At 45.4% G+C, this 27,426-nt stretch overlaps 1 protein-coding gene across 1 annotated transcript in view; it reads right to left on the bottom strand.

The window, feature by feature from the left end:
* The window catches only part of PKD1L3 (polycystin 1 like 3, transient receptor potential channel interacting), an 82,266-nt gene that overhangs the window by 35,617 nt on the left and 19,223 nt on the right, over positions 1–27,426 (bottom strand). The window contains 17 exon segments of the mRNA XM_066244114.1: positions 2,358–2,457; positions 6,037–6,271; positions 6,369–6,561; positions 7,262–7,457; positions 7,906–8,114; positions 9,004–9,200; positions 10,146–10,153; positions 13,763–13,993; positions 16,828–16,895; positions 16,898–17,002; positions 19,736–19,970; positions 20,706–20,833; positions 21,495–21,625; positions 21,723–21,820; positions 21,822–21,851; positions 25,192–25,211; positions 25,214–25,349. Coding sequence (XP_066100211.1) covers positions 2,358–2,457; positions 6,037–6,271; positions 6,369–6,561; positions 7,262–7,457; positions 7,906–8,114; positions 9,004–9,200; positions 10,146–10,153; positions 13,763–13,993; positions 16,828–16,895; positions 16,898–17,002; positions 19,736–19,970; positions 20,706–20,833; positions 21,495–21,625; positions 21,723–21,820; positions 21,822–21,851; positions 25,192–25,211; positions 25,214–25,349 — 2,320 coding nt within the window.

Genomic DNA, 27,426 nt, shown 5'->3' with positions numbered 1-27,426 from the left:
GGACTTACTTCAGGACCATCTCACCTACTACCACCCACTCTTTCCCCTTAAACAGCACATCTCAACGGGTTAGTGATTAATCAGCCTGTGCCAACACATAGCTGGTGTCATGCCTTTGGTGTTTTTAAAATTTTGGTTATGCTAGGATCCAGGGACAGAACGGGGAGAGAGAGACAGAAGGGGACCACAGGGGGAGATGGGGGAGATGAAGGAGATGATGAAGGTGAAGGAGGTGAAGGAGGAGATGGAGGTGAAGGAGGTGATGGAGGTGAAGGAGGTGAAGGAGGTGATGGAGGTGAAGGAGGTGAAGGTGATGGAGGTGATGGAGGTGATGGAGGTGATGGAGGTGAAGGAGGTGATGGAGGTGAAGGAGGTGATGGAGGTGAAGGAGGTGATGGAGGTGATGGAGGTGAAGGAGGTGATGCAGGTGATGGAGGTGAAGGAGGTGATGGAGGTGAAGGAGGTGATGGAGGTGAAGGAGGTGATGCAGGTGATGGAGGTGAAGGAGGTGATGGAGGTGAAGGAGGTGATGGAGGTGAAGGAGGTGAAGGAGGTGAAGGAGGTGAAGGAGGTGATGGAGGTGATGGAGGTGAAGGAGGTGAAGGAGGTGATGGAGGTGATGGAGGTGAAGGAGGTGAAGAAGGTGAAGGAGGTGATGAAGGTGAAGGAGGTGAAGGAGGTGATGGAGGTGAAGGAGGTGAAGGAGGTGATGGAGGTGAAGGAGGTGATGGAGGTGATGGAGGTGAAGGAGGTGAAGGAGGTGAAGGAGGTGATGGAGGTGATGGAGGTGAAGGAGGTGAAGGAGGTGATGGAGGTGATGGAGGTGAAAGAAGTGAAGGAAGTGAAGGAAGTGAAGGAGGAGGGAGAGGAAAGAGTGCAGGGAGAGAGGAAGAATAAATGAGAATATGACATAAACCTTGGCAGCATGTATTGCCATGTGCTGGGGGAATCAACTAATGAGAAGATAGATCTCCCTATGGGAGGCAGAGAACATGTCACAGAGAAAGTTACATTTGATATCTGTTTTGAAGTATTAAACAGAACTCTTCAGATAGACAAGGATGAGGACAATAAAAAATTATTTTAGGCAGAGAGAACAATAATTCAAGAGCATGGAGAAATGAAATGAGGACCATTAAGGCACTTTGTAGTCAGCTTGTTAATTTCTTTAGTTTCATAAGGAAGGGGGTGCCTCTTCCTTAGTGCCGTGTCCCTGGCTCACCCTCACAGCTCAGTGACTGCGCCATAAAACCCGCTGTGCACCGCTATAATGGCCTCGCTCCTTCCCTTCAGAGGTAAATCATCTCCTCCATTTTGGAGTTGATCATTTCCATGTATTTCTTTCTTTCTTTTTTTCTTTTTATTTATTTATTTATTTGTATTTTTCTGAAGTGAGAAGCGGAGAGGCAGAGAGACAGACTCCCGCATATGCCCAACCGGGATCCACTCGGCACCCATTAGGGGGCGATGCTCTGCCCATCTGGGACGTTGCTCTATTGCAACCTGAGCCATTCTAGCACCTAAAGTGGAGGCCATGGAGCCATCCTCAGTGCCTGGGCCAACTTTGCTCCAATGGAGCCTTGGCTGCGGGAGGGGAAGAGAGAGATAAAGAGAAAGGAGGGACGGGGTGGAGAAGCAGATGGGCACTTCTCCTCTGTGCCCTGGCCGGGAATCAAACCTGGGACTTCCACACACTGGGCCGATGTTCTACCACTGAGCCAACTGGCCAGGGCCTCTGTGCATTTCTTCATTACAAAAAATCCTCTAAACAAGACATGCATTGTTTTGCATAATTAAAAATTTCTGTTATTTTCCTGCAAGTTGCTTTTCTGCCCACTGTCGTGTTTGTGAGGTTCACCCATGTGATATGAGTAGCTCTGGTCAGTTACAGGCCTGGTAACTGAATGTAAGGAATAAGACAGAAATTCAGGGTGACTCTGACATTTTTAGACAATGGTGATGTTCTTAACTGCAACGCGAAAATACAGTACAGAGGTGGCTTTGTGGGGCTGGCAGAAACTTCTGTAGGGGTGGGTGGATGTTTAATTTGAAACATGTGCAGGCACTCAGGTGCAGATGTGAGCAGCTGCAAACAGCTTCGGGCTCAGGAGTGAAGAGATTGAAGGCGGTCAAGCACACAGTTGAGGGGGAAGCGCTGAGGGAGAGGATGACAATCGAGGGAGGAATTCACAATGAGTACTGGCTGGCCTTGGGCAGAGCAGGAGAAGCAACTAGCTGAGGAGACAAAGCCCCCGAAGGATAGGTCTGTCCGAGTCAGTGAGGTGGCTGGAAGGCCACTGCTCTCACACAGCCTGCTCTCCGCCCAGTCGGACGTTAGTGGTCAGAGCCTGAATTACCTGAGAGCGCCAGGATTCTCTTCGTTTCCTGCTCCTTCCCTTTGCTGAGGCCGGGCATCCTGTTCACAGTCAGTGATAGTAACAACGAGAGGAGGACCATCTGGACAGGAAACCATGGAGAAACTCATGAGCAGATAGTACAGGATCCAAGGAGGTGATATCATAGAAGGTGTTATTAACGACTTTCAATTAAATTATTTGGACATATTTATGAAAAATGAGAAATAATCTCGTAATTGCTTTTGCAAAGTCACAGGGACCTGGAAGTGTCCCAAGTGCCCAAATAAAGCTGTTATTTGTAATTCTGCCTGTAGTCCGCCACCTGCTTGGCTAGGGAAGGTCAGACTCTCAGTGGTCGGTGACAAGTTGGGGAAGTGATTCAGTCACACCTGTCTTTGGAAGACCTGTGATGAGCCAGACCAGAGAAGCCACACTTGTAAGAGTTCTAAGGATTAAATCCCAGTTTGAAAGAAGTCATGGAATCTTGGAACTGAGTATGACCTTAAGGGTTCCCCACTCCCTATATCTCCGCGGAGGGGAGGAGTGCTCCAGTCCTCAGGGGAATAAAGGACAAGGGCCCTAATACTGCACTCCTTCCCGCCTAGGTCGCTGGGAAGAGTGTGTGCAGGTGATGCCCTCCCCCTGTCCCCGGGCCTGCAGGGGAGTCCACTCTGCTCTGCCTGGGCTTCCCAGGGCTGGGCAATATGGACCAGGGCAAGGCCTGAGGTCTGGACGAGGGTTTGAGGGCCTTTCTGCTTTTCTGGAGTTTAAAGGGTTTTTTTTGTTTGTTATGAAGTTTATTTATTGACTTTAGTGAGAGAGGAAAGAAGGGAGAGAGACAGAGGGTGAGAGAGGGGAAGGAGGGAGGGAGAGAAGGAGGGAGAGAGGGAGGGAGAGAGGGAAGGAGAGAGGGAAGAAGAGGGAGAGAGGGAAGGAGAGGGAGACAGGAACGTCGATTTGCTGCTCTACGTGCCCTGAGTGAGGATCGAACTGGCAACCTCTGTGCTTAGGGAATCCAACGAAGCCATTCAGCCAGGGCTGGAGTTTAAAGGGTTTGAAGCAGCAATTCTGGGTGTGTCTGCTGCAACCTAAAGTCACCTTCTAGCGGACAAAACTGGGAGGACTAGTAGAAAACACACCTAGTCATCTGAATTCTCCACTGAAGAGCTAGCAGCAGTTTATTTGACACAGTTACTCAGTTAACATCCCACAGTAACTGAGATTTGCACTGTATTTCTGGGAAACTCTTGTTATTAAACTAAATTACGGTAACTGGAATTCAGGCAATTAAAACTGCAAAGCCAGATTGACTGTATTCAAGCATGTATCACCTAAAAATCAGGACCATTCTTATACCATTCTCACACTTCAGGAAATTATCAATAATTACCTAATAGAAGAGCCTATCCATATTAAAAATGTCTCATTATTCAAGAGATGTAGAATAGCTCTTTCCAGTAATCCTTTTTATGATGTCGACCTTTTAAAGACACTAGATTTGGCATGCAGAATGATAGGACTCAAAGTGTGGCCCTTGGGCCAGCAGTGTCAGCTCACTGGGAACTCATCAGGAATGTGGCCTGGGACCCTCCCAGGTTACTGTCCTCCATGTCAGTGTGTGTCCTTTTAAATTAATTATGCCTGGAACTGAAACCTTTCAATAGGTAAGTTCAGTATTTCTTTGCAACAGGGGATATTTTTCCAATTGTCTAGTTATTACCACTCCTTGTTAACTGCATACTGGTTACCCTGGGTCTGCTGCCGAGGCCTCCCCTTCCTTATGGTTTTAATATTTACATATGGTTCATGTTTTCTATTATTTTGGTTTGATGTTCCTGGAAATTAATTTGAGTCTCAATGGTGACATCTTCTTCAACTCAACTTCTGAACTTTAGAATTCTGAAATCACGTTTTTCATTTCCTGAAGGCCTCTGTGTGTCTGATATACGTAAAGTCCTCACTTAACATCGTTGTTAGGTTCTTGGAAACTGTGCCTTTGAGTGAGACGATGTAAAAAAACTAATTTTACCAGAGGCTAACTGATAGAAACAAGAGTTAAGTTCCTACAGCACAAAACCTTTCTGGTCCCCAAACCATCACCAAACTTCAAAGTAAAGACCCAAAATAGTTCTAAAATTAAACACGGAAATAAATGCGGGCTCTGTATACATTCTAGAAAGATCAATGAAAACAAGTTAAGATTGTTATTTCTCTACCTGCTTATCCCAGTTCAGGGTCAGGTGGCCGAAGCCTCTCCCGGCAACTCGGGGCGCCAGGTGGGACCCCCTCCTGGACAGGAGACTCTCCCACCGCAGGGCCACTCACACCACACCCACTCACTGGGACTGGGACAATGCAGACAGGCCTGTCCCCCTCACGCCCCTGTCTTTACAGACGCGGGGAGAACGTGCAAACTCCCCCAGACTACAGTCCCAGTCATGAATCCACTTTTCCCTTCATCAACGCAATGACATAGCAACACCGAACAAAACCACATGATTCGAGGATCCGCTGGAATGGAATCTCTTTAAGAGTTCCAGTTATGTTTTTGGTCTGTCTCCACTGAAAGTTTTATTTTTTTGTTTTTAAATTAAGTTCTACCCACTCCTTGAAACTCGGCCCCCTTCCGCGCTGTCTTGACTGCGGCTGTGCATTGGTGGCACCTGGGAGCCATAACCCTGCTGGGCCTTGACGCCCAGCTCTGGAAATTACGGTTTAATTGGTCTGGAGTGAGGCCTGGGCACTGAGAGGTTTGAAAAGCTCCCCAGTTTGTTTGGGGGAGCTCAGGCTCATCTTCTGGTGTTCCTAAAGCAGAAGTGATCCTGCCACCAAAACCCAAATATTGGAAACTCTGTAGGACCAACAACTTGGTTTAGCCAGTGAAAGGGAGGGGCCTATAGGTTGGGAATTAAAAATACTTAAGAAACACAGAAACTAACCACAACACATGGACCTTATGTGGATCTTGATTTAAACAAAACAACTGTGAAATAAACATTTATGAGACAACTGGAAGAACCTGAACACTGCATTTAAAAAAAATTGTGATAAAATACACATAACAACCTGCCATCTAAACTTTTTTAAAGTGTATCATTTAGTGGTGTTAAGTACATTCATAGTGTTGTGTGGATATTAAGAAATTATTGTTAATTTATTTAGGTATGATAATGGTCTTATATTTATGTTTTAAAAAGAGTCTTTATCCTTCAGAAAAATAGAAATTTTTAGGGATGAAATGTGAAGTCTGTCACTTTTCCCCCTCAAAATAGATGGAACAAGATTGGTCGGAATTGGTCATTGTTGAAGCTGAGTAATACAACTTTAGGGCTCACTATACTATTCTCTACACATCTTTGTGTGGGTTTGACATTTTATTCAATTTAAAAAATTTTAAAGTAAGTTTTATATTGCTTTTCCCCCCAAAATAGTTTGTTCTCAATTGATTTCTTTTACTCATCCCTCTTAACTCCCCAATCTTTTTCTGTTATACCGTACTTCTACTAGTCTACCAGTTCTTGTGAGTTTTTCTGGGAGTATGTCAGACATATTCCTGACAAATTCCACTCTCTCTATCTATTTTGGGAGGAGGGGCTTTCTTTTGTCAGAACCACTGGGCACCCTGGATCAGTTTCCCAAGCTCCCTGTCCGCTGGTGGTGTGAGCCGTTTCTCTCCTACCTTTACTGGCTGGATGATGAAGATGTTTTGAAGCACAGATAAAATCAATGAAATAACCCAGCTGGTGGCTTGGTCTTTGTTCAGTTCCAGGCTATAAAGTGCTGTGAACAAGGCGGTGGCCAGGCTAGTGACACCCAGAAGGAGCCAGCAGATGTAAACCAGCCATCTGGGGAGGCCAGGAGAGGCGGACTTCCTCCCTTCTTGTGCACTCAGGATGGGGAAACTGGTTGCCTCCCTTCAAAAACAGAAGTCAAAGTCATAATCTCATACCCAACAGCTGATAGGCGCAGGGCAATGACAGGGGATAAAGAAAGCCAGGTGTGCTGCATTACCCGGGCGGCCCTTGCTCTGGGGGAAGAACCTGTGTCTCTAAGAGTTCCTGGAGTGTTTGCAGTTGGCTGGCTGCATCTACAAAGTCACGAGGCTGGACAACCTGGGTGGGACCCAACGTGCGCACGTGAGATTGCAGCGTCTGAATAACTCTGAGCAGGTAGCAGCAGAAATGACGGTGGCTTTCAGGAACCACTGGGAAGATGGGAGATTTCAATCACTAGTAATAACTGGTAGAGACAAGCAATTCATTAATTGGTGATGAGGTTAAATTTCCCAGTCAATGGAGACTAGACCCAACACCCACGATATTGTCTTCTCTGAGCACACTGGTAAACTTCTAATTTGTATAATTCTATGCTTTGATCTAGAGACTTTTAAGACCTGCTTGAACCTCACCTGTGGTGGCTCAGTGAATAAAGTGTTGACCTGGAATGCTGGAGTTGCCTGTTTAAGCCCAGACTTGCCCGGTCAAGGCACATATGAGAAGCTACTAGAAGTTGATGCTTCCTGCTCCAACCCTTTCCCTTTTCTCTCTCTCCTCTCTCTAAAATCAATAAATAAAACCTTAAAAAACTCCAAAAAACCTGATTGAGCTTTTTCACCAGAACTGCAGCACATGTGACCCATACTCGGTAAGTGTTCAGAAGGCCCAAACTATATTCCAGAATCCATAAATCGCATAAGCTCACCATTCCACAGAAGAAGAAGACTGGCAAGTTTCAACAGTCTCCAACAAAGCAGATGACATTTTGGTGGGTTTTTCCTTAACCCTTTATTTGTATCACCAGATATATTATCTCAAAAGCCATCAGAGACATGAAAGTATCAGCTCTCTATTAAAAGCTTAGGGAAATAAGCGGAAGGTTGTACCGTGCCTGTTGGTTATGCTGACAGGTAAGAGTGAGTGAGTAAGAGACGTGCGAGGATCCTGCCTGCTGACAGCCCTGGCCCTCTAAGTGAGCACAGATGAGGCTGGACAGAAATGTCACCAGCCGGGCCATGTTGTGAGAAGTCCACGAAGACTGTTCACACTCTGAGAGAAGGTCCGTCTTTCTCCTGAGCAGAAACCCCACAGTTTCCTTCAATTCCTGAATGCAGGACCGAGATAAGTCAGTCTGTCCGTAAAGGCAGCAACAACAGATGGCAATAGGCTCTATTTACTCAGAGGAGCGTATTCTTAGTGTAAAGAACCTCAATTGTTCATTTTGTCTCTACTTAAAAAAAAAAGTCACCTCCCAGTAGCTTCAACACTAGTTTTATGAATGAAGACAGAGCGAAAGAAGAAGGGACAGTGATCAACATGAAAAGCTAAAACAACCCCAGAGCAGTGCATCCGCACTCACATGAGGCCCTCACAATACATCAGAATCCGGAGAAAAGTGAGAGGCATGATGGGTCCCAACTCAGGGGACAGGAATTAGGGGACAGCTAAGGCTAATGCCAGTAAGACCCGAGAGCCTCCCAGGAGGTCCTTTTCACTCTCTTTTCCACAACACGGGGAGAGGAAGCAGGGCCTTTACCTGTAACGTTTCATACCAGCCTTCCCTCAACGACCTCTGAGACAGGGAGAGGCTCAAAAGAAACATCTGGGAGGCAAGAGGCCTGGGTGGGAGGAAGGAGAGGCCGAGGCTCCTGTGGCTGAATTAGTGGGAAGAGCCGCCCGATGACAAGGTTGATGGGGAAGAGGATGACAGCAGCTTGGATGCTGACAAGCAGTTCGGACCAGGTCACGGCAAACGGGCCCACTGAAAGAGGAGCGTCACATCGACCTTCCTCCTCCACAACCAAATCACCTGACAGGCTTCCCTCTCTCGGGTTTAGTTATTTAGCAGTGTAACCTGTTATCTAAAGATAGAAGATTATCATGGCAGTAAGAGATACTGATGTGTTCTAAGGCTGCTTCACCTACTAACGCACAAGAACAGTGAGAAAACCCGTTCGAGTACTCAGTGTGAGGGCAGCAAAGGAAAACGGAGGCGTGCCCGAAGAGGATGCTGGATCGATCCCCGGTCAGGGCACAAACAGATCCATGTTCCTGTTTCTCTCTTTCCTTTCCTTTCTCTCTCTCGAATCAATAATAAAAAAAAGTTTTTTGTTTTTTTTTTTTTGTTTTTTTTTTTTCCATTTTTCTGAAGCTGGAAACAGGGAGAGACAGTCAGACAGACTCCCGCATGCGCCCGACCGGGATCCACCCGGCACGCCCACCAGGGGCGACGCTCTGCCCACCAGGGGGCGATGCTCTGCCCATCCTGGGCGTCGCCATATTGCGACCAGAGCCACTCTAGCGCCTGAGGCAGAGGCCACAGAGCCATCCCCAGCGCCCGGGCCATCTTTGCTCCAATGGAGCCTCGGCTGCGGGAGGGGAAGAGAGAGACAGAGAGGAAGGCGCGGCGGAGGGGTGGAGAAGCAAATGGGCGCTTCTCCTGTGTGCCCTGGCCGGGAATCGAACCCGGGTTCTCCACACGCTAGGCCGACGCTCTACCACTGAGCCAACCGGCCAGGGCAAAAGTTTTTTTTTAAAGAGAAAAAGAAAACGAAGGCGCCTCATGATTCCCTTTGTAACCTGGAAGGAGGCTGGAGTACAGCACAAGGGTTCCGCCCAACGGACAGCGCACGGCGGGGCCGCACCCACACCTGGCTCCTCCCTCTCCGCAGTGGGGCCGCTGGTCTTCCAGAACATCTCACTGAGGAGCATGTTGCAGAGCAGCAGGGTCATGCAGCAAGCGAGGCGCTGGACTCTTGTAAACTGGTTCCAGGGATGTCGCGTTGCAATGAAGAGCCACAGATAATCCTGGGTGAACTTTTCCACAATCATGGAGGAGAACAGGTGTCTAAACAGATAAGGTAGAACAGGAAAGCCACGGGATTTCATTCTGCAAGTGCCCTGGACTGAGATGTGGTATTCTTGACAACGAGCTACCTAGCAACAACTCTGCCACTAAACACCTCTGGGAAGGTACTTTCATGATACATGATAATATGGTTCTGGTTATTTTAGGATAAAAAGTTTTTGAGCATGAGGTTAATTTATGTTGTAGAAGATTTTTTTTTTTTTGTGAGGACATTAAGTCTCACAAAGTAATATAACTGAAACAAATGTACAGGATATGTTGTAGAAGATTTTAAAATTAAACACTGTTTTAGCTTTGTATGAAATTTTTTGTTCTTGCTTTATTTTTGCTTTGTCTAAAACTTCATTTTTATTTTTTTATTTTATTCTTCAAAATATATTCCTTTATTTCCATTAAGAGTTTTGATCAATATTTTTTACTATTTATTTATTTATTTATTTTAACAGGGACAGGGAGAGTCAGAGAGAGGGATAGGTAGGGACAGACAGACGGGAACAGAGAGAGATGAGAAGCATCAATCATTAGTTTTTCGTTTGGCACCTTAGTTGTTCATTGATTGCTTTCTCATATGTGCCTTGACCGGGGATCTTCAGCAGACCAAGTAACCCCTTGCTCGAGCCAGCGACCTTGGGTCCAAGCTGGTGAGCTTTGCTCAAACCAGATGAGTCCGCACTCAAGCTGGCAACCTCGGGGTCTCGAACCTGGGTCCTCAGCATCCCAGTCCGATGCTCTATCCACTGCACCACTGCTTGGTCAGGCAATATTTTTTTATTTTTTAAAAGTTTACATTAGGCTTCCACTCCAGATAATTTGGCAAATACCTATTGTAAGCACACTCACTGCCCCAAACGTGAAGGATCTATACATAAGATGTGGAAAGCAAGAACCAAAATAGCATCTGGGCTTCAAAACAAACAAACAAACAAACAGCTCTGAGGAAGAGAAATGGAATGAGAGCACAGGGGAAGAAGCCTCCACAGACGGGGCCGCAGGTCTGGAAGAAGGAGGGACACAGGTGGAGGCTGACTTGCAGGGTGACTGGAACTAAGTGTTTCACAGGCTGGGAAAAGGGAGCGTGAAGCCATCATCCCGCCTTGACACCAGGGCTGAGGCTGGAGCTCATGAAAGGGCACACAGAACAAAATGCTGCCGCAGAGCTACGTGCTTATGGGTGGAGAGGGGGCTATGAGGACAGCCCCCAGACCAGGAATTGAGCCAGGAGACCCACTGGCTCACGACAAGATCTGCAATAGCCCTGGCTGCACTGACTTCACTAGGAATAGGAGCTGCAAAATGCTATAATATAGTAAGGCCTAGTTCTAGAGCTGTGAAGGGCTGGACGGAAACGGCAGTAAAATTACTGGTTAGAGATGAGTGTGGAGGGAGAGAATGATATTTAACACTAAAACTACTGAAAATGAACATACAATTCAAAATTGCTCAGCACATAAAAAAAAAAAAATCTAAGCCCTGGCCGGTTGGCTCAGCGGTAGAGCGTCGGCCTAGCGTGCGGAGGACCCGGGTTCGATTCCCGGCCAGGGCACATAGGAGAAGCGCCCATTTGCTTCTCCACCCCTCCGCCGCGCTTTCCTCTCTGTCTCTCTCTTCCCCTCCTGCAGCCAAGGCTCCATTGGAGCAAAGATGGCCCAGGCGCTGGGCATGGCTCTGTGGCCTCTGCCTCAGGCGCTAGAGTGGCTCTGGTCGCAATATGGCGACGCCCAGGATGGGCAGAGCATCGCCCCCTGGGGGGCAGAGCACCGCCCCTGGTGGGCGTGCCGGGTGGATCCCGGTCGGGCGCATGCGGGAGTCTGTCTGACTGTCTCTCCCTGTTTCCAGCTTCAGAAAAATGAAGAAAAAAAAAAAAAAAAAAAAAAAAAAAAATCTAGTGCTGAGAAAGGCAGCCAACACAATTAAGAATTCATCCCAGAAAAACAATTTTATGGGACAGTCTGACAGACTAAGTATTTCAGGTTGCTCAAAGATACAAGTAAAGGGACCTGACTGGATAATATTCACTTAAGGAGAATACAAAATTATGAAAAAAAAACTAACTAAAACTAACTAAAGTAAACTAGAAATATTGAAACTGAAAAATATGGTCATTAAAATAAAAATTGAGGATATATGAATACTGTTGAAGGGGCCCCTCCCACCCAGGTAGATAACACATCAAACGTCCAGTTAAACTTAAGTTTCAGACAAACAGTGAGTAATCGGGAATATATCTATATTAAAAATGTATTCACTACTTACTTGAGTTTCAAATTTAACTGGGTGTCCTAAATTTTTTTTTTTTTAAAGGTCTCTTCTTTTTTTTTTAAGATTTTATTTATTCTTTATAGAGAGGGAAGAGATAGAGAGAGAGAGAGAAGGGGGGAGGAGCAGGAAGCATCAACTCCCATATGTGCCTTGACCAGGCAAGCCCAGGGTTTTGAACCGGCAACCTCAGCATTTCCAGGTCGACGCTTTATCCACTGCGCCACCACAGGTCAGGCCAGTCCTAAATTTTTATTTATCAAAACTGCCAGTCATATTCCCATGGCAACAAAGAAATGAACATGTTGTATATTCTTAAATTTCCAATTGTAAGAAAACACAAGAGTAAGAAAGAAATAGAACAGAAATTAAGAATAGGCAGGCAGCCCTGGCCGGTTGGCTCAGTGGTAGAGTGTCGGCCTGGCATGCAGGAGTTCCCGGCATCCAGGTTCGATTCCCGGCCAGGGCACACAGGAGAAGCGCCCATCTACTTCTCCACCCCTCCCCCTCTCCTTCCTCTCTGTCTCTCTCTTCCCCTCCCGCACCCAAGGCTCCATTGGAGCAAAGTTGGCCCGGGTGCTGAGGATGGCTCTATGGCCTCTGCCTCAGGCGCTAGACTGGCTCTGGTTGCAACAGAGCAAGGCCCCAGATGGGCAGAGCATCGCCCCCTGGTGGGCATGCCAAGTGGATCCTGGTTGGGCACATGTGGGAGTCTGTCTGACTGCCTCCCCGTTTCCAACTTCAGAAAAATACCAAAAAAAAAAAAAAAAAAAAAAAGATTAGGCAGTCATCAAAGCATTTCTTAGTTTCAGAAAAAGATTTCTTACAGGTTTCTTATATATTACAATTACATTAAATTATAATTTGACTTACACATAACTTTCATGTCCAATGTATAAAGTGAGATAAACTTGCATATAATTGTAGTTAAATTTTTTAGGTATTTTCCTTTGGCCTATTACTAAATGAATCATATGAGAATTCAACCTTGGCTGAAAGAAAAAAAAAAAAATGGAGATAAAGAGTTAAGTTCTGAACCTGACCTGTGGTGGCGCAGTGGATAAAGTGTCAACCTGGAATGCTGAGGTCATGGTTCATTAAAAAACCCTGGGCTTGCCTGACCTGTGGTGGCGCAGTGGATAAAGCATCAACCTGGAAATGCTGAGGTCACCGGTTCGAAACCCTGGGCTTGCCTGGTCAAGGCACATATGGGAGTTGATGCTTCCAGCTCCTCCCCCCTTCTGTCTCTCCTCTCTCTCTCTCTGTCCCTCTCTTTGTCTCTCCCTCTCCTCTCTATAATGAATAAATAAAAAAATAAATAAAAAATAAAAAAATTAAAAAAAAATTAAAAAACAAAACAAAACAAAACAAAAAACCCTGGGCTTGCCTGACCTGTGGTGGCGCAGTGGATAAAGCGTCGACCTGGAAATGCTGAGGTCGCTGGTTCAAAACCCTGGGCTTGCCTGGTCAAGGCACATATGGGAGTTGATGCTTCCAGCTCCTCCCCCCCTTCTCTCTCTCTGTCTCTCTCTCTGTCTCTCTCTCTGTCTGTCTCTCCCTCTCCTCTCTAAAATGAATAAATAAAAATAAATAAAAAATTTAAAAAAAATGAGAAAAAAAAACCAAAAAAAAAAACCCTGGGCTTGCCTGACCAGGCAGTGGCGCAGTGGATAGAGCGTCGGACTGGGATGTGGAGGACCCAGGTTTGAGATCCTGAGGTTGCCAGCTTGAGCACAGGCTCATCTGGTTTGAGCAAAGCTGACCAGCTTGGACCCAAGGTCGCTGGCTTGAGCAAGGGGTTACTCAGTCTGCTGAAGGCACATATGAGAAAGCAATTAATGACCAACTAAGGTGTCCCAACAAAAACCTGATGATTGATGCTTCTTATCTCTCTCCATTCCTGTCTATCTCTCTCTCTGACTCTCTCTCTGTCCCTGTAAACAAACAAATAAACAAACAAAACCCAAAAAAACCCTGGGCTTGCCTAGTCAAGGCACATATGGGAATTGATGCTTCCTGCTCTTCTCCCCCTTCTCCCTCACTCTCTCCCTCTCCCTCCCTCTCTCTTCTCTAAAAACAAATCTAAAAAATCTAAAAAAAAAAAAATTAAAAAAAAATTAAGTTCCTAGGCCTTGAGAGAGTAGATACAAAAAGAAATCTAAGACAAGTCCCACATGACTGTCTACACTACCTAGAACCATGCATCCTGCCTCTTTTGATGAAGCTGTTTTTTTCCCATCTTGTTTGACATGGTGGTAAAAAACTTTTGGAATCAGTCTCATCACTTTCTGCAAATCTGCTTGATCCTTTCTCCAAGCCTGCACAAATACGAGCATATAGAATCCCAAAAGGCTGGCCAGCAATGATATCCCAACAGGGTTGTTGGTAGTGCGAAGGAATAGCTTGACTGTGTCTTCAATGTTCACCATCCGGGGCACAATGAAGAAGCTGCTGCCAAAGAAGGTCAAGTGGTTACAGAGACACTGTGTCCTCAGAACTGTGCTCTGTGGCCCAACCTGGAGTTAGAATCAAGACATCGACACTAAGTGAATAGAGTGCTAAGGAACACACACAGAACATAAACACAGGCGACGCAGAGAGGAAAGAGAGTGCCGGGTCACTTATTCACCCTAGGGGCCGTGTAAGCTGGTAGGACCAACCTGCAGAAAGCATGGCAACACAGAAAACCCTAGGCTGCGTAAACCCTGAGGACTGTGCAGGGCCAGCTCTGAACGGAAAGCCGGGGGGAAAGCCACACGTGCGTGCAAGGAGACGCGGGAAAGAATGCACGGCTTGTAACCTGTAACCGTAAAAAATCGGAGACGACCTGCACGTCTAGTAACAGCAGATCACACAAACACATACATATATAAGTAGAGGTAAATGTATGGAATTCTATACAGCAGTTAAAGTGAATGTAAACATGGATAAATTTTGAGTGAAAAAAAAACACCACCAAGTGAAAGAAGGATATGTGTAATTTGGTGCCATTTACACAAAATACAAAACAACACTTTTTTATCTACATTTGTCAGGCCTCTCACTGGGATGTAAGCTCATGAGGACACGGTCCTGTCCGTCACTGTAGCTCTAGCTCCTAGCCTCGGCCCAGTGAGGAGAAGATGCCCAATAAATATTTATATTTGCTGGAAGGATGAATACATAGTATACCAAATTCAGGACAGTGGTTGCCCTTTGCGGGAGGAAGGAGATGAAGTTGGTAAAGGATATAGGGAGAACTTAGACTATTCCTGTTTTATTATTTCTAAAAGTGTTTAATAATTTTTATTATATTAGTCCCTATACCCTTCCACACGTTATAACATTTCTTCATAAAATTTTTTTTTAAAATGTCACTAGGTGAATAAATGAAAGGTACCAATTCCAGGTTTGATTTTGCAAGTGAAAAGTCTAAAATATGGTCATTATGACCAACTTCTTTCCACAGCACAAGGTTAAGTTCTGGTTGCCGACCTCTCTTATGCCCATGGAGGGACTCTCGTCCTGTCCCTGCAGCTCTGTTTCTTTCACAGAACCAACCACGACGCAGGGCTGCAAGGAGGCAGGGTGCCTGATGCCTGTGCAGTCAGAGGGTCGCCACTGTGCCGGGGAAAAGCTCTCAAGCCTAGTCACTCAGTGTGGCTCCCTGTCCCGCAGCACTGCCACCTGGGAGTGAGGCAGAAAAGCGGAGTCTCAGGCCCGCCCAGATTAACTGCAGCAGAATCTGCACCTCAACAAGCTCCCGCTTTGAGGCTTTGCTAAGCCCAGCTCCAGGCTCCAGATCACCTAGAAATTAGTGCTTGAGGCCGTGAATGGTGCGGGCACCCTCCAGAGAATCCTCTTTCCTTCAGTTCCCAACTGGAGGACACTTTTTCAGGTAATTTAAGAACAGCCTCGTAATTTCCAGAGCCTTGCACCTCCTTGTTTGTGCAACCTGAACCGGGATTTAAACCAGACAGGATCTCAAAGAATCACCAATGTGAAAATGTGCAGAGCCGTTTTAAAGTGGGCAGACATGGGAAGTAGGCAGTAATTACGAAAGTGGCAATCTGCCCCCACCTGGTTGGGAATGTACAAGAATCTGCTAGCTTTTTTTTTTCTTTATCTTTTTTTGACAGAGACAGAGAGAGTCAGAGAGAGGACAGATAGGGACAGACAGACAGGAAGGGAGAGAGATGAGAAGCATCAATTCTTCATGGAGGCACCTTAGTTGTTCATTGATTGCTTTCTCACATGTGCCTTGATGGGGGAGGCGCTACAGCAGAGCTAGTGACCCCTTGTGCAAGCCAGTGACCTTTGGGCTCAAGCCAGAGACCTTGGGCTTCAAACCAGCGAATGGGGTCAAGTCTATGATCCCAAGCTCAAGCTGGTGAGCCTGCCCTCAAGCTGGATGAGCACATACTCAAGCCAGTGACCATGGGGTTTTAAACCTGGCTCCTCTCCTCTGCATCCTAGTCCAATGCTCTATCCACTGCCAGTGGCGTAGCGAACATAACTGGCGCCCAGGGCACGACACTTTATTGGTGCCCCCCTCCCCTTCTATGTTTTTCTTGTTTGTCTTGGAGACCATTTGTCGCCCCTCTGCGAATGGCACCCGGGGCATGATAGACCTCCTTGCCCCTCCCCCCCCACCTCGCTACTGTCCACTGCGTCACCATCTGGTCACGCCTGCTAGCTTATTTTTTTTTTTTAATTTATTTCTGAAGTTGGAAACAGGGAGGCAGTCAGACAGACTCTCGCATGCACCTGACCGGGATCCACCCGGCACGCCCACCAGAGGGGGATGTTCCGCCCATCTGGGGCATTGCTCTGTTGCAACCAGAGCCATTCTAGCGCCTGAGGCAGAGGCCACAGAGCCATGCCCAGCGCCCGGGCCAACTTTGCTCCAGTGGAGCCTTGGCTGCGGGAGGGGAAGAGAGAGACAGAGAGGAAGGAGAGGGGGAGGGGTGGAGAAGCAGATGGGCGCTTCTCCTGTGTGCCCTGGCCAGGAATCGAACCCAGGACTCCCGTATGCCAGGCTGACGCTCTACCACTGAGCCAACCGGCCAGGGCCCTGCTAGCTTATTTTTAAGGACAAAACTTCTCTTTTATTTAGCAAGAAGTTTGTTTCATTTTACCCACAATGTATTTAACAGCTTCCATACATTGCCTTCCTTATTTTATCTAGAGCTGCCACGTTCACCCTGGACTAATGACTGAGAAAGAAATTGCAAACATAAAGAGACACCCTGCCTGCCCAGTGCTCAGGACCCTCCCTCTCCCAGGCTGATTATTTCCCTCCTAGAACAGCTGTGCTGTGTCTGATGCCAGCCAAGGTAGCGGGGAGGCTGAGAAGAGGCACGCTTCTTACCTGACATCCGCTGTTCCTCCACGTGCTGTTGTGGCTGTCCCAAAAATAGCACCGAGTGACAGCAGTTCCACCTGCTGAGCAGCCTCCTGGCTTCTGTTCAGCACAGCTGTTATGTAGTAGAGGCTGACCCCATGCTGCAGACTCTCCGGGGTCAGCACCCATGTATACTCCTCGTCTGAGAACAGAGCAGAGGGCTTACTTGCATTGCACAGGGGAGAAAAATACAGCCTTTCTTCTGAATGGCCTATTATTTTATTTTACAAAGTAATAAGCCTAGGGTCACAGATGATTTAAAAAAAATTTTTTTAAAGACTTTATTTATTCATTTTAGACAGGAGAGAGAGAGAGAGAGAGAGAGAGAGAGAGAGAGAAGGGAGGAGCAGGAAGCATCAACTCCCATATGTGCCTTGACCAGGCAAGCCCAGGGTTTCGAACCGGTGACCTCAGCATTCCAGGTCGCCGCTTTATCCACTGCACCACCACAGGTCAGGCAATTTTTTTTTTTAATGACCAGTGATACAATCCTGGGCTCTGGATGGCTCCTGTTTCAGTAAAAAAATCACGTTCTTTTGAAAACTGAAACTTTAGGTCTAATGAATTAAAATGTATTATGAGTTTTAGGAAAATGAAATCATCACCGACATCAGCAGTCAGAAGACCTAGGTGACAAGAGAAACCGAAGAACAAAGCAAGGACGGGAACAGGGTGGTTCCAGGAAGGAGCCCGACTGCTCACCAGAGGCCTGATTTCAGGCCCGGCTCTGTCACCAGGTGGCTGGCTGTTCAGGGCAAGTCACCCAATCTCTCTAGTTTTCTTATCTTTCAAACAAGGAGTCTGAACGAACGGCTCTCTAAGATTTCTTCCCGCCCCGCATGACATGATCCATTGCCACGATCAGCAAGGTGAACGGTGTGCCTGCACTGACTCGGGGAGAGCCTGTAGGTGATGCAGACAGCAACCGGCAGTTGAGCTGCCTCAGCTGCTTTGTCGAAAGGGAGGAGTCACTTACACAGAGGTTGTTCCTGCGTTAGCGAGGCCTATGTGCTGCCCTGAGAAAGCTTGTTCAATGCAAGAAGGCTGTCACGAAGGGAGATTATAACGTGCTTTATCCAATCTGATTATTTTTCTAATAGTTTTTAAGGCAAAGGGGGAGCTCTTAAGATTTGTTAGTCCTACATGTAAAGATTTTTTTGGTCATTATATTGCAGACACTGTTTATATATCTCAGAAATTCTTAACTATTTATATATATCTCAAAAATCCTTAACTTTTCTAAACTACAATGTAGTCATTCTGATCTTATACCAAGATTTACAAATATATCTATCCCCAGTCATTATCTAAATCTAAGATTAGAAACAAGTTGAAATGAAAGTGATATATTACACATATATATTCATTTATTATATATAAATTTTGACATATATATGACCCAGTGTGCTGGAACTTTATTTCTACAGAAGTCTTATATTACAAAAATTTTCAACCATATAGAAAGTTAAGAGAATTTTACTGTGAACACCCATTTAGTTACTAACCAGATTCTACAATTAACATTTTTACTAAATTTGCTTTATCATATATATCCTTCTATCTATCCCACAATCCATCTTTTTAAAAATACATTTCATGATCACATGGATCTATGCATGTGATAAAATTACACAGAACTAAATACACACACACACACACACACACACGCTGCTTGTAAAGTAGTGGAATCCAAATAAGATCAATGCATTGTATCAATGTAATTTCCTGGTTGGGACATTGCACTATAGTTAAATGAGATGTTATCATTAGGAGAAACTGGGTAAAAAGTATATGAGATCTCTCTATTTTATTTCTTTTTTATTTAACTTTAAAATTTTTTATTGATTTCAATGAGAGAGGGAGAGAAAGAGAGGGAGAGACAGGAACAGTAAGCTATTCCTGTATGTGCCCTGATTGGGGATCAAACTGGCGACCTCTGTGTTTTGGGACAATGCTCTAACCAACTGAGCTATCTGGCCAGAGTTCTGTTTTATTTCTCCCCCCCCCCCCCCCAGAGACAGAGAGAGAGTCAGAGAGAGGGACAGATAGGGACAGACAGACAGGAACAGAGAGAGATGAGAAGAATCAATCATTAGATTTTTTTTTTTTTTCTTTTTCTTTCATTTTTCCGAAGCTGGAAACAGGGAGAGACAGTCAGACAGACTCCCGCATGCGCCCGACCGGGATCCACCCGGCACGCCCACCAGGGGGCGACGCTCTGCCCACCAGGGGGCGATGCTCTGCCCATCCTGGGCGTCGCCATGTTGCGACCAGAGCCACTCTAGCACCTGAGGCAGAGGCCACAGAGCCATCCCCAGCGCCCGGGCCATCTTTGCTCCAATGGAGCCTCGGCTGTGGGAGGGGAAGAGAGAGACAGAGAGGAAAGCGCGGCGGAGGGGTGGAGAAGCAAATGGGCGCTTCTCCTGTGTGCCCTGGCCAGGAATCAAACCCGGGTCCTCCACACGCTAGGCCGATGCTCTACCACTGAGCCAACTGGCCAGGGCCTCAATCATTAGATTTTTGTTGCGACACCTTAGTTGTTCATTGATTGCTTTCTTATACGTGCCTTGACCGTGGGCCTTCAGCAGACCGAGTAACCCCTTGCTCAAGCCAGCGACCTTGGGTCCAAGCTGGTGAGCTTTGCTCAAACCAGATGAGCCCGCGCTCATGCTGGCGACCTCGGGATCTCGAACCTGGGTCCTCTGAATCCCAGTCCGACACTCTATCCACTGAGCCACCACCTGGTCAGGCCTGTTTTATTTCTTACAATTGCATGTGCATATACAATTATCTCAAACAAAAAAGTTACTTTAAAAAGAAAGAGAAAAAATGCATTGCACAGTAGTAAACTGCTCACACCTGAGAGGGGTTTTACCTTTCTGCTGCGCCCAAGCCTTTGGAAGGGTGGTGTTCAGATGGAAGTGAGTGTGATTAGGCTGATACTGGAAGCCCAGGTAGAGTGTCATTGAAATGGGACTTTCAGGCTCTACACTCACTATCAGGGATTTCTGCGGGGAAGTGACGTTCACTGTGATAGTAAAATGGTCTGTGCTCATGTTGATGATGGTGGGATGATGGGTTTCCATGTCTGCATTTCTCCAGAGCGTGATCTAGAATGAGACAGTTAATCATTCAAGTGGCAGATGGCCCACCTGTTGATTCCATTTCAGTCTCCCTTATAGAGATAATGGAATAAAACTTCTGCCCTGGCCGGTTGGCTCAGCGGTAGAGCGTCGGCCTAGCGTGTGGAGGACCCGGGTTCGATTCCCGGCCAGGGCACACAGGAGAAGCGCTCATTTGCTTCTCCACCCCTCCACCGCGCTTTCCTCTCTGTCTCTCCCTTCCCCTCCCGCAGCCAAGGCTCCATTGGAGCAAAGATGGCCCAGGCGCTGGGGATGGCTCTGTGGCCTTTGCCTCAGGCGCTAGAGTGGCTCTGGTCGCAACATGGCGACGCCCAGGATGGGCAGAGCATCGCCCCCTGGTGGGCAGAGCTTCGCCCCTGGTGGGCGTGCCGGGTGGATCCCGGTCGGGCGCATGCGGGAGTCTGTCTGACTGTCTCTCCCTGTTTCCAGCTTCAGAAAAATGAAAAGAAAAAAAAAACAAAACAAAAAACTTCCTTGGTCTCCCTCTTTGAATTTTAGTAGTGAACACAGTGTTAGCGGTTAAGGAAGACCTAAAACAACTTCTCTGAAGAAGTTTGTAGAAGTTAAGTAAAGATGTTAATAACAAAACAATGATGCTGCCATAACTCTCCAAAGACTTCCTTGAAGGTGCTGTGTCCTTCTATACTATTCTCCAGGAATTCCTATTCCCTTCTATTTTATTCCCCAATAATCAAGTCGTACCTCAATCTCTTCTGTTAAATTATGGACTTGGAGCAATTTGTGATTAGAGTTTAGTAACACACTTCCGATGCTTCCAACAATGTTCTTGTCATCAAAATCCCTGAAGGGATTGAAAGCTAGTCTTGTTACTTAGAGAGAGAAAAACTCTAGTTTCATCAATTACAGAAATATTTATAAATAACACCCCAAACAGGTAATAAGGTAATCAGATATTACAAATTGAACATTGGGATTTTCCCCTTGCTAATATCTCAAATAAAATATTTCTCATTGTAAGATCATATGAGAAAGAATTAATTAATTAAAGAGGATTCATTTACTTGTGGGCCTCAGGATTATTATTATTTTTATATCTTTATACCTAGAGGATTCATTTTATCACAAAATAAGTATTCTGTTTTCCAGGATAAGGTAACAATCCTACATCCCACTTCTGTTTGTTTGGTAATTGCTTAAAAAAAATACAATATACTGATATAACTAGGTTGGTATATTGAATCAATAGTTATTTTAATATTCCTAGCTTTGTATAAACAGTGAAGAGTTGAGATCAATTCACATCAAAACATGGAAACTTAGTTAAATCCAGAAGTCTGTTTAATGCTTCCAGCCTCCATAATGGACCATTTTTATGAGGCCTTCAATCCTCCCAGTGAAAAATAGAAATGAATGGCACACAACCTTTTCTCATTTGGTCTGGTTAGCTTACATTTCATAATGCATTCTTGTCACCCAAATGCCTACAGCCATCAAATCCGGTTTTCACTGTGACCAGAAGCAATTTCACACTCTCTTGAATGTTAACTCCTGGGTATTTATTCAAGAGCTGCTCCAAAGCCGAGGCTGACGGGAGGCCCACCCTCACAGGTGCTGGGTATGGGAGAGTGTAAGTGCTCAGAGGCAACACTGATAGGTTTTTGCTAATGGAAAAGAAGTTAAATGGAAATCAACTTATGTGTGTTCTCTAAAAGTCAAAGACCTAAAATGAAACTCTCCCCTTCCTTCCTCCTATGTTACCTGCTCAACATCAGGGTAACCATGAAAGAGGTCCTAGTCATCAAAGGCTCATAAAACTGGTTCTGTTGCAGAAATGTTTCCTGGATTCCCCTCAAGGGCCAGCAAGGACATTTTCAGAATATTTTCAACCTGCATTTAGAGGTAAATGTCATTGACTTGTGTGACCTCAGGGTTAGTGAAATAATTTGGAGGGGGTTAAAAGGGAACAGAGGTCTTGACAATGATGTAATAAAAAGTGACATTCATTAGAGAGAATCCATAGAAAGTAAATACTTGCAGTCTGGCCAAAGACTCATCATCCTTTGTATCACTGAGGGCCACCCAAGGCGATATGTACTTCTTCACCCCAGATATATAAGCTGCCCCAGATCTCCTTGGGGTAGGTGTTATATAAAAAAAAACTTTATTGCACTGAAATACAAACATACAACCACACCCGTTTATAGTACACAAGTCAATGTTTTTTTGGTATATCCATGGTGGTTGTGCAACTAGCACAATGATTTAATTTTAGAATTATTTTTATCTTTCCTAAAATAAACCCAGAACCCAATAGCAGTCACTGTCCATTCTCCTGTCGCCATCTGCTCTGGCCTTAGGTGACCACTCATCTACAGTCTACACCTATGGATTTGCCTCTCCTGGACATTACACATAAGTGGAATCATAATATATGGTCTTTTGTCATTGGATTCATTCACTGAGCATAATTTCAAGGTTCATCCATGTTATAGCATTATCAGTACTTTTTAAAAACTGATTTTATTTATTGATTTTAGAGATATGAGAGAGAGAGAGAGAGAGAGAGAGAGAGAGAGAGAGAAAGGCGGATGGAGGTGAACAGGAAGCATAAACTTGTAGTTGCTTCTCATATGTGCCTTGACCAAGCAAGCCCAGGGCTTCGAACCAGCAACCTCAGCGTTCCACGTCAACTATCGACTGTGCCACCACAGGTCAGACTCAGTATGTCATTCTTTTTTGCTGCGGGATAATATTCCATCCCATGGATCGAATATTATTTATCCATTCATCAGATCGCGAACATTTGGGTTGTTTTCAGTTCTTGGCTATTTGAATAATACCTGCTATAAACATCACTGTACAAGTTTCAGTGTAGACATATATGGGTTTATTCCAAGGAGTAGAATTGCTCAGTCACATGTTAAATCTATTTTTAACATTTTGAGGAACTGTCAAACAGCTTTGCAAAGTAGCTGTATCTTCTTTTTTTTTTATTTTTATTTATTCATTTTAGAGAGGAGAGGAAGAGACAGAGAGAGAGAGAGAGAGAGAGAGAGAGAGAGGAGAGACAGAGAGAGAGAAGGGGGGAGGAGCTGGAAGCATCAACTCCCATATGTGCCTTGACCAGGCAAGCCCAGGGTTTCGAACCGGCGACCTCAGCATTTCCAGGTCGACGCTTTATCCACTGCGCCACCACAGGTCAGGCCTGTATCTTCTGATAATCTAATAATGTGTGAGGGTTCCAATTTCTCTACCTCCTTGCCAACACTTTTTTTTTTTTTTTCTGTATTCTTCCGAAGCTGGAAACGGGGAGAGACAGTCAGACAGACTCCCGCATGCGCCCAACCGGGATCCACCCGGCACACCCACCAGGGGGCGACGCTCCGCCCCTCGGGGGGGGGGGTCGCTCTGTTGCGACCAGAGCCACTCCAGCGCCTGGGGCAGAGGCCAAGAAGCCATCCCCAGCGCCCAGGCCATCCCCACTCCAATGGAGCCTCAGCTGCGAGAGGGAAGAGAGAGACAGAGAGGAAGGAGAGGGGGAGGGGTGGAGAAGCAGATGGGCACTTCTCCTGTGTGCTCAGGCCGGGAATTGAACCCAGGACTTCTGCACGCCAGGACAACGCTCCACCACTGAGCCAAACGGCCAGGGCTCCAACACTTGTTATTAGATGTGAAGTGGCATCTCATTGTGGTCTGATTACTTTTTATAAAATAAATTAACTTCCAGTTGGCTGTTACATTCTTTTTAATTTGTTGGTTTTAGAGAAAGTGTGGGGGAGAGATAGAGAGGACTATCCATCTGTTCCTGTGTGTGCCCTGACTGGGGATCAAACTGGCAACCTCTGTGCTTCCAGATGATGCCCTAGCCAACTGAGCTACCTGGCCAGGGCTGGTGTGATTGCATTTAATAATGTTGAATGCCTTCTCATGTGCATAGCAAATATAATTTGCTGAGTGTTTACTCTGTGCCAAGCATTTTAAGTTCTTTTCACTAGATTACAGCAGTAGGTAGTCTTGGCTCACTTCAAGTCTTGGAGCACATTTAACAGAGTAGTCTCTTCAGTGGTGCAGACTTAGCTGGGTTCTATTTAGAGTCTAGGAAAAGGCTGTGTGAATCCTGTATCTGTTAAGATTTAAAAGTTTATGCTTGACCTGTGGTGGTGCAGTGGATAAAGCGTCGACCTGGAACGCTGAGGTCGCTGGTTTGAAACCCTGGGCTTGCCTGGTCAAGGCACATATGGGAGTTGATGCTTCCTGCTCCTCCCCCTTTCTCTCTCTCTCTCTCTTCTCTCTAAAATGAATAAATAAAATCTTTAAAAAAAGATTTTAAAAAGGATTTAAAAAGTTTAAGTAAAAATAAGTAAATCAGAAAAAGCTATGAACTATATGATTTCATACATAGATGAGATACAAAACTGAGACTCATGGACATAGATAAAAGTGAAGTGGTTACCAGGGAGAGAGAGGTAAGAGGGAGAGGAACAAAGAGGGACAAATACATGGTGATGGAAAACGATCTGACTTTGAGTGATTGGCATACAATGCAATCAACAGTTCAAATGCTATAGAGATGTTCATCTGAAACCTATGCACTCTTATTGATTAACATCACCTAATTAAGTTCAAGTTCTAAATAAAATAGAATAAAATAAAACTTGAATAAAAATGAAATAAAAAAAGAAATGTTTACCTGAAATCTATGAATCTATGTACTTTTTTTTTTTTTTTTGAGAGAGAGAGACAGACAGGAAGAGAGAGATGAGAAGAATCAACTTGTAGTTGCGTCACTTGAGCTGTTCTTGATTGCTGCTCATACGTGCCTTGACCTCAGAGGCTGGGGTCAAACCCAACCAGTATCCCCTTGCTCAAGCTAGAGACCTGGGGCTCAAGCCAGAGACCTTGGGCTTCAAGCCAGGGACCTGTGGGTTCAAGCCAGTGACCATGGGGTCATGTCAATGATCTCATGCTCAAGCTGGAGGAGACCTCACACTCAAGTTGGTGGGTCTGTGCTCAAGCCAGCAACATCAGGGTTTCGAACTGGAGACCTTAGCATCCCAGGTTGACACTCTATCCACTGTGTCACCACTGGTCAGGCAAAACCTATGTATGCTTATTGATCAATGTCATCCCACTACATTTATAGAGAAAAAAAGAGAAAGAAAAGGAAACAAACAAAAAGATTTAAAAGTTCCCAAGGAGAGTTGGCCAGAGGCGTATACTGCACTACCTGCTCAATGTCATGCTCAGTCTTGGCCCGCCGGCCTCATCAGCTTTCGCTGCAGAGTGGAGGGAGTGAGGGGGGCAGACAATGACAGGGATGTGGGAGCCCAGAGCGCTGTTGTTTTGAAATGGGTTTTTCAGTAATTTCTCACTGACGATATTGACCTGGGAATTTTAAAAAGCAAACATACATTCCTGAACTGTTTATAATTGTTTTAAATTTGTGTTCTTCTGATAAGGAGTTTGATGTTCTTTACACATTTCAAATACATTTGAATAAGAAGCAAAATTACAACGTGGCAGGGAAGAAAAATATACTGCTACTATTCCCCCTGGGGAGGACTCGTATTTCAGGTTACTCTAAGCAACTGGCATTACCCTTTTTGAGTGGTAAGTGGATCAACTATCTAATTAACAAAACTCCTCTTAAAAAAGGAATGCCGTAGAAAAGCCCAATGCTGACAGAAACTCTGAGTGATACTGCTTCATATGTAGGGCCCCAAAAGCATTCAAGCTAGACTTACAATAGAGATCAAGAAGAAGTTCTAAACCAGTGGTTCTCAACCTTTCTAATGCCTGCCGTGACCCCACAATACAGTTCCTCATGTTGTGGTGACCCCAAACCAAAAAATAATTTTGGTGGCTACTTCATAACTGTAATTTTGCTACAGTTATGATTCGGAATGTAAATACCTGATATGCATTATGTATTTTCTGATGGCTTTAGGCGACCCCGCTGGGGTCGCGACCCACAGGTTGAGAACCGCTGCTCTAAACGACACAGAAAATACCAATTCTCCTTCCTGTCGGTTGTACTCATGTAAACTAAGTCAAATAAACCAAATGACAGAATAGTCATTGTACTACTATTTTTGTTTTGCAATGTTATTTTCAGTTACATTTATTAAAAACTGCAAAAGATGAAAAATAAAATACAGAATAACAAAAATAAGCATGCAAATAAAAATATAAAAAAGTTAAAAATAAGACAGTGGCACAAGATATTTGCAACATAAATAACAGAAAAAGCTCTTTCACGAACAAATGAAGAGACAACAACCCAATGGTGGAAACTGGATGAAGGACATGAAGAAGCACTTTGGAGGAGAAATAAAAATGGCCAATAAAAATATAAAAATCACCCTGGCCGGTTGGCTCAGCGGTAGGGCATCAGCCCGGTGTGTGGAAGCCCCAGGTTCAATTCCCGGCCAGGGCACACAGGAGAAGTGCCCAACTGCTTCTCCATCCTTCCCCCTCTCCTTCCTCTCTGTCTCTCTCTTCCCCTCCCACAGCCAAGGCTCCATGGGAGCAAAGTTGGCCTGGGTGTTGAGGATGGCTCTGTGGCCTCTGCCTCAGGTGCTAGAATGGGTCTGAGCACAACGCAGCAACCCCCCATATGGGCAGAGCATCGCCCCCTGGTGGGCATGCTGGGTGGATCAGTCGGGCACATGCAGGAGTCTGTCTGCCTCCCTGCTTCTAACTTTGGAAAAATACCAAAAAAAAAAAAAAAAAAATCATGTTCAATCTCCTTAGCGATCAATAAAACGCTTTTCTTTTCTTGCTTTTGAAATAGGCAAAAATCAAAGTGTGGGGAAAAGGTTGGCGGAAATGTAAAGTAGTTCCTTTTAGGAGGGGAGGGCAATTTTGTCATCTATTGAAAATTTAAAGGCCCATCAACTCTATTTCCAGCACCTGAGGCCACAAAAATATCTGCAGCAGTACTAAAAGGTGTAGGTGCCAGGATGTCCATGGATGTGCTATTTGCAAGGCTAAACAAATAAAAATATCCAAACCAACATTAAGGAGTTCATTTCTATGTACTGTCATGAAAAGATATCTATGACACAGTGTTAAGTAAAAAATCAAGGGGCATAAAATTTTCTTTGTGTGTGTGTGTGTATTTTTTTTTAAGTGAGAGGAGGGGAGATAGTGAGACAGACTCCTGCATGCACCCCAACTGGGATCTACCTGGCAACTCCCATCTGGGGCCAATGCTCAAATCAACCAAGGTATCCTCAGCACCTGAGGCTGATGCTTGAACCAATCAAGCCACTGGCTGCAAGAGGGGAAGAGAGAGAGAAGGGGGAGAAGGTGGGGGAGAGAAGCAGATGATCACTTCTGTGTGCCCTGACCAGGGATCGAACCTGGGACATCCATACACTGGGCTGATGCTCTATCCACTGAGCACTCAGCTAGGGTCAAAATTTATATATATATTTTCTTACAGAGACAGAGAGTGAGT

This window comes from Saccopteryx bilineata, chromosome 9 (assembly GCF_036850765.1).
Source record: "Saccopteryx bilineata isolate mSacBil1 chromosome 9, mSacBil1_pri_phased_curated, whole genome shotgun sequence".
NCBI classification, from domain to species: Eukaryota; Metazoa; Chordata; class Mammalia; order Chiroptera; family Emballonuridae; genus Saccopteryx; species Saccopteryx bilineata.
This window is presented reverse-complemented; position numbering and strand designations above follow the sequence as displayed.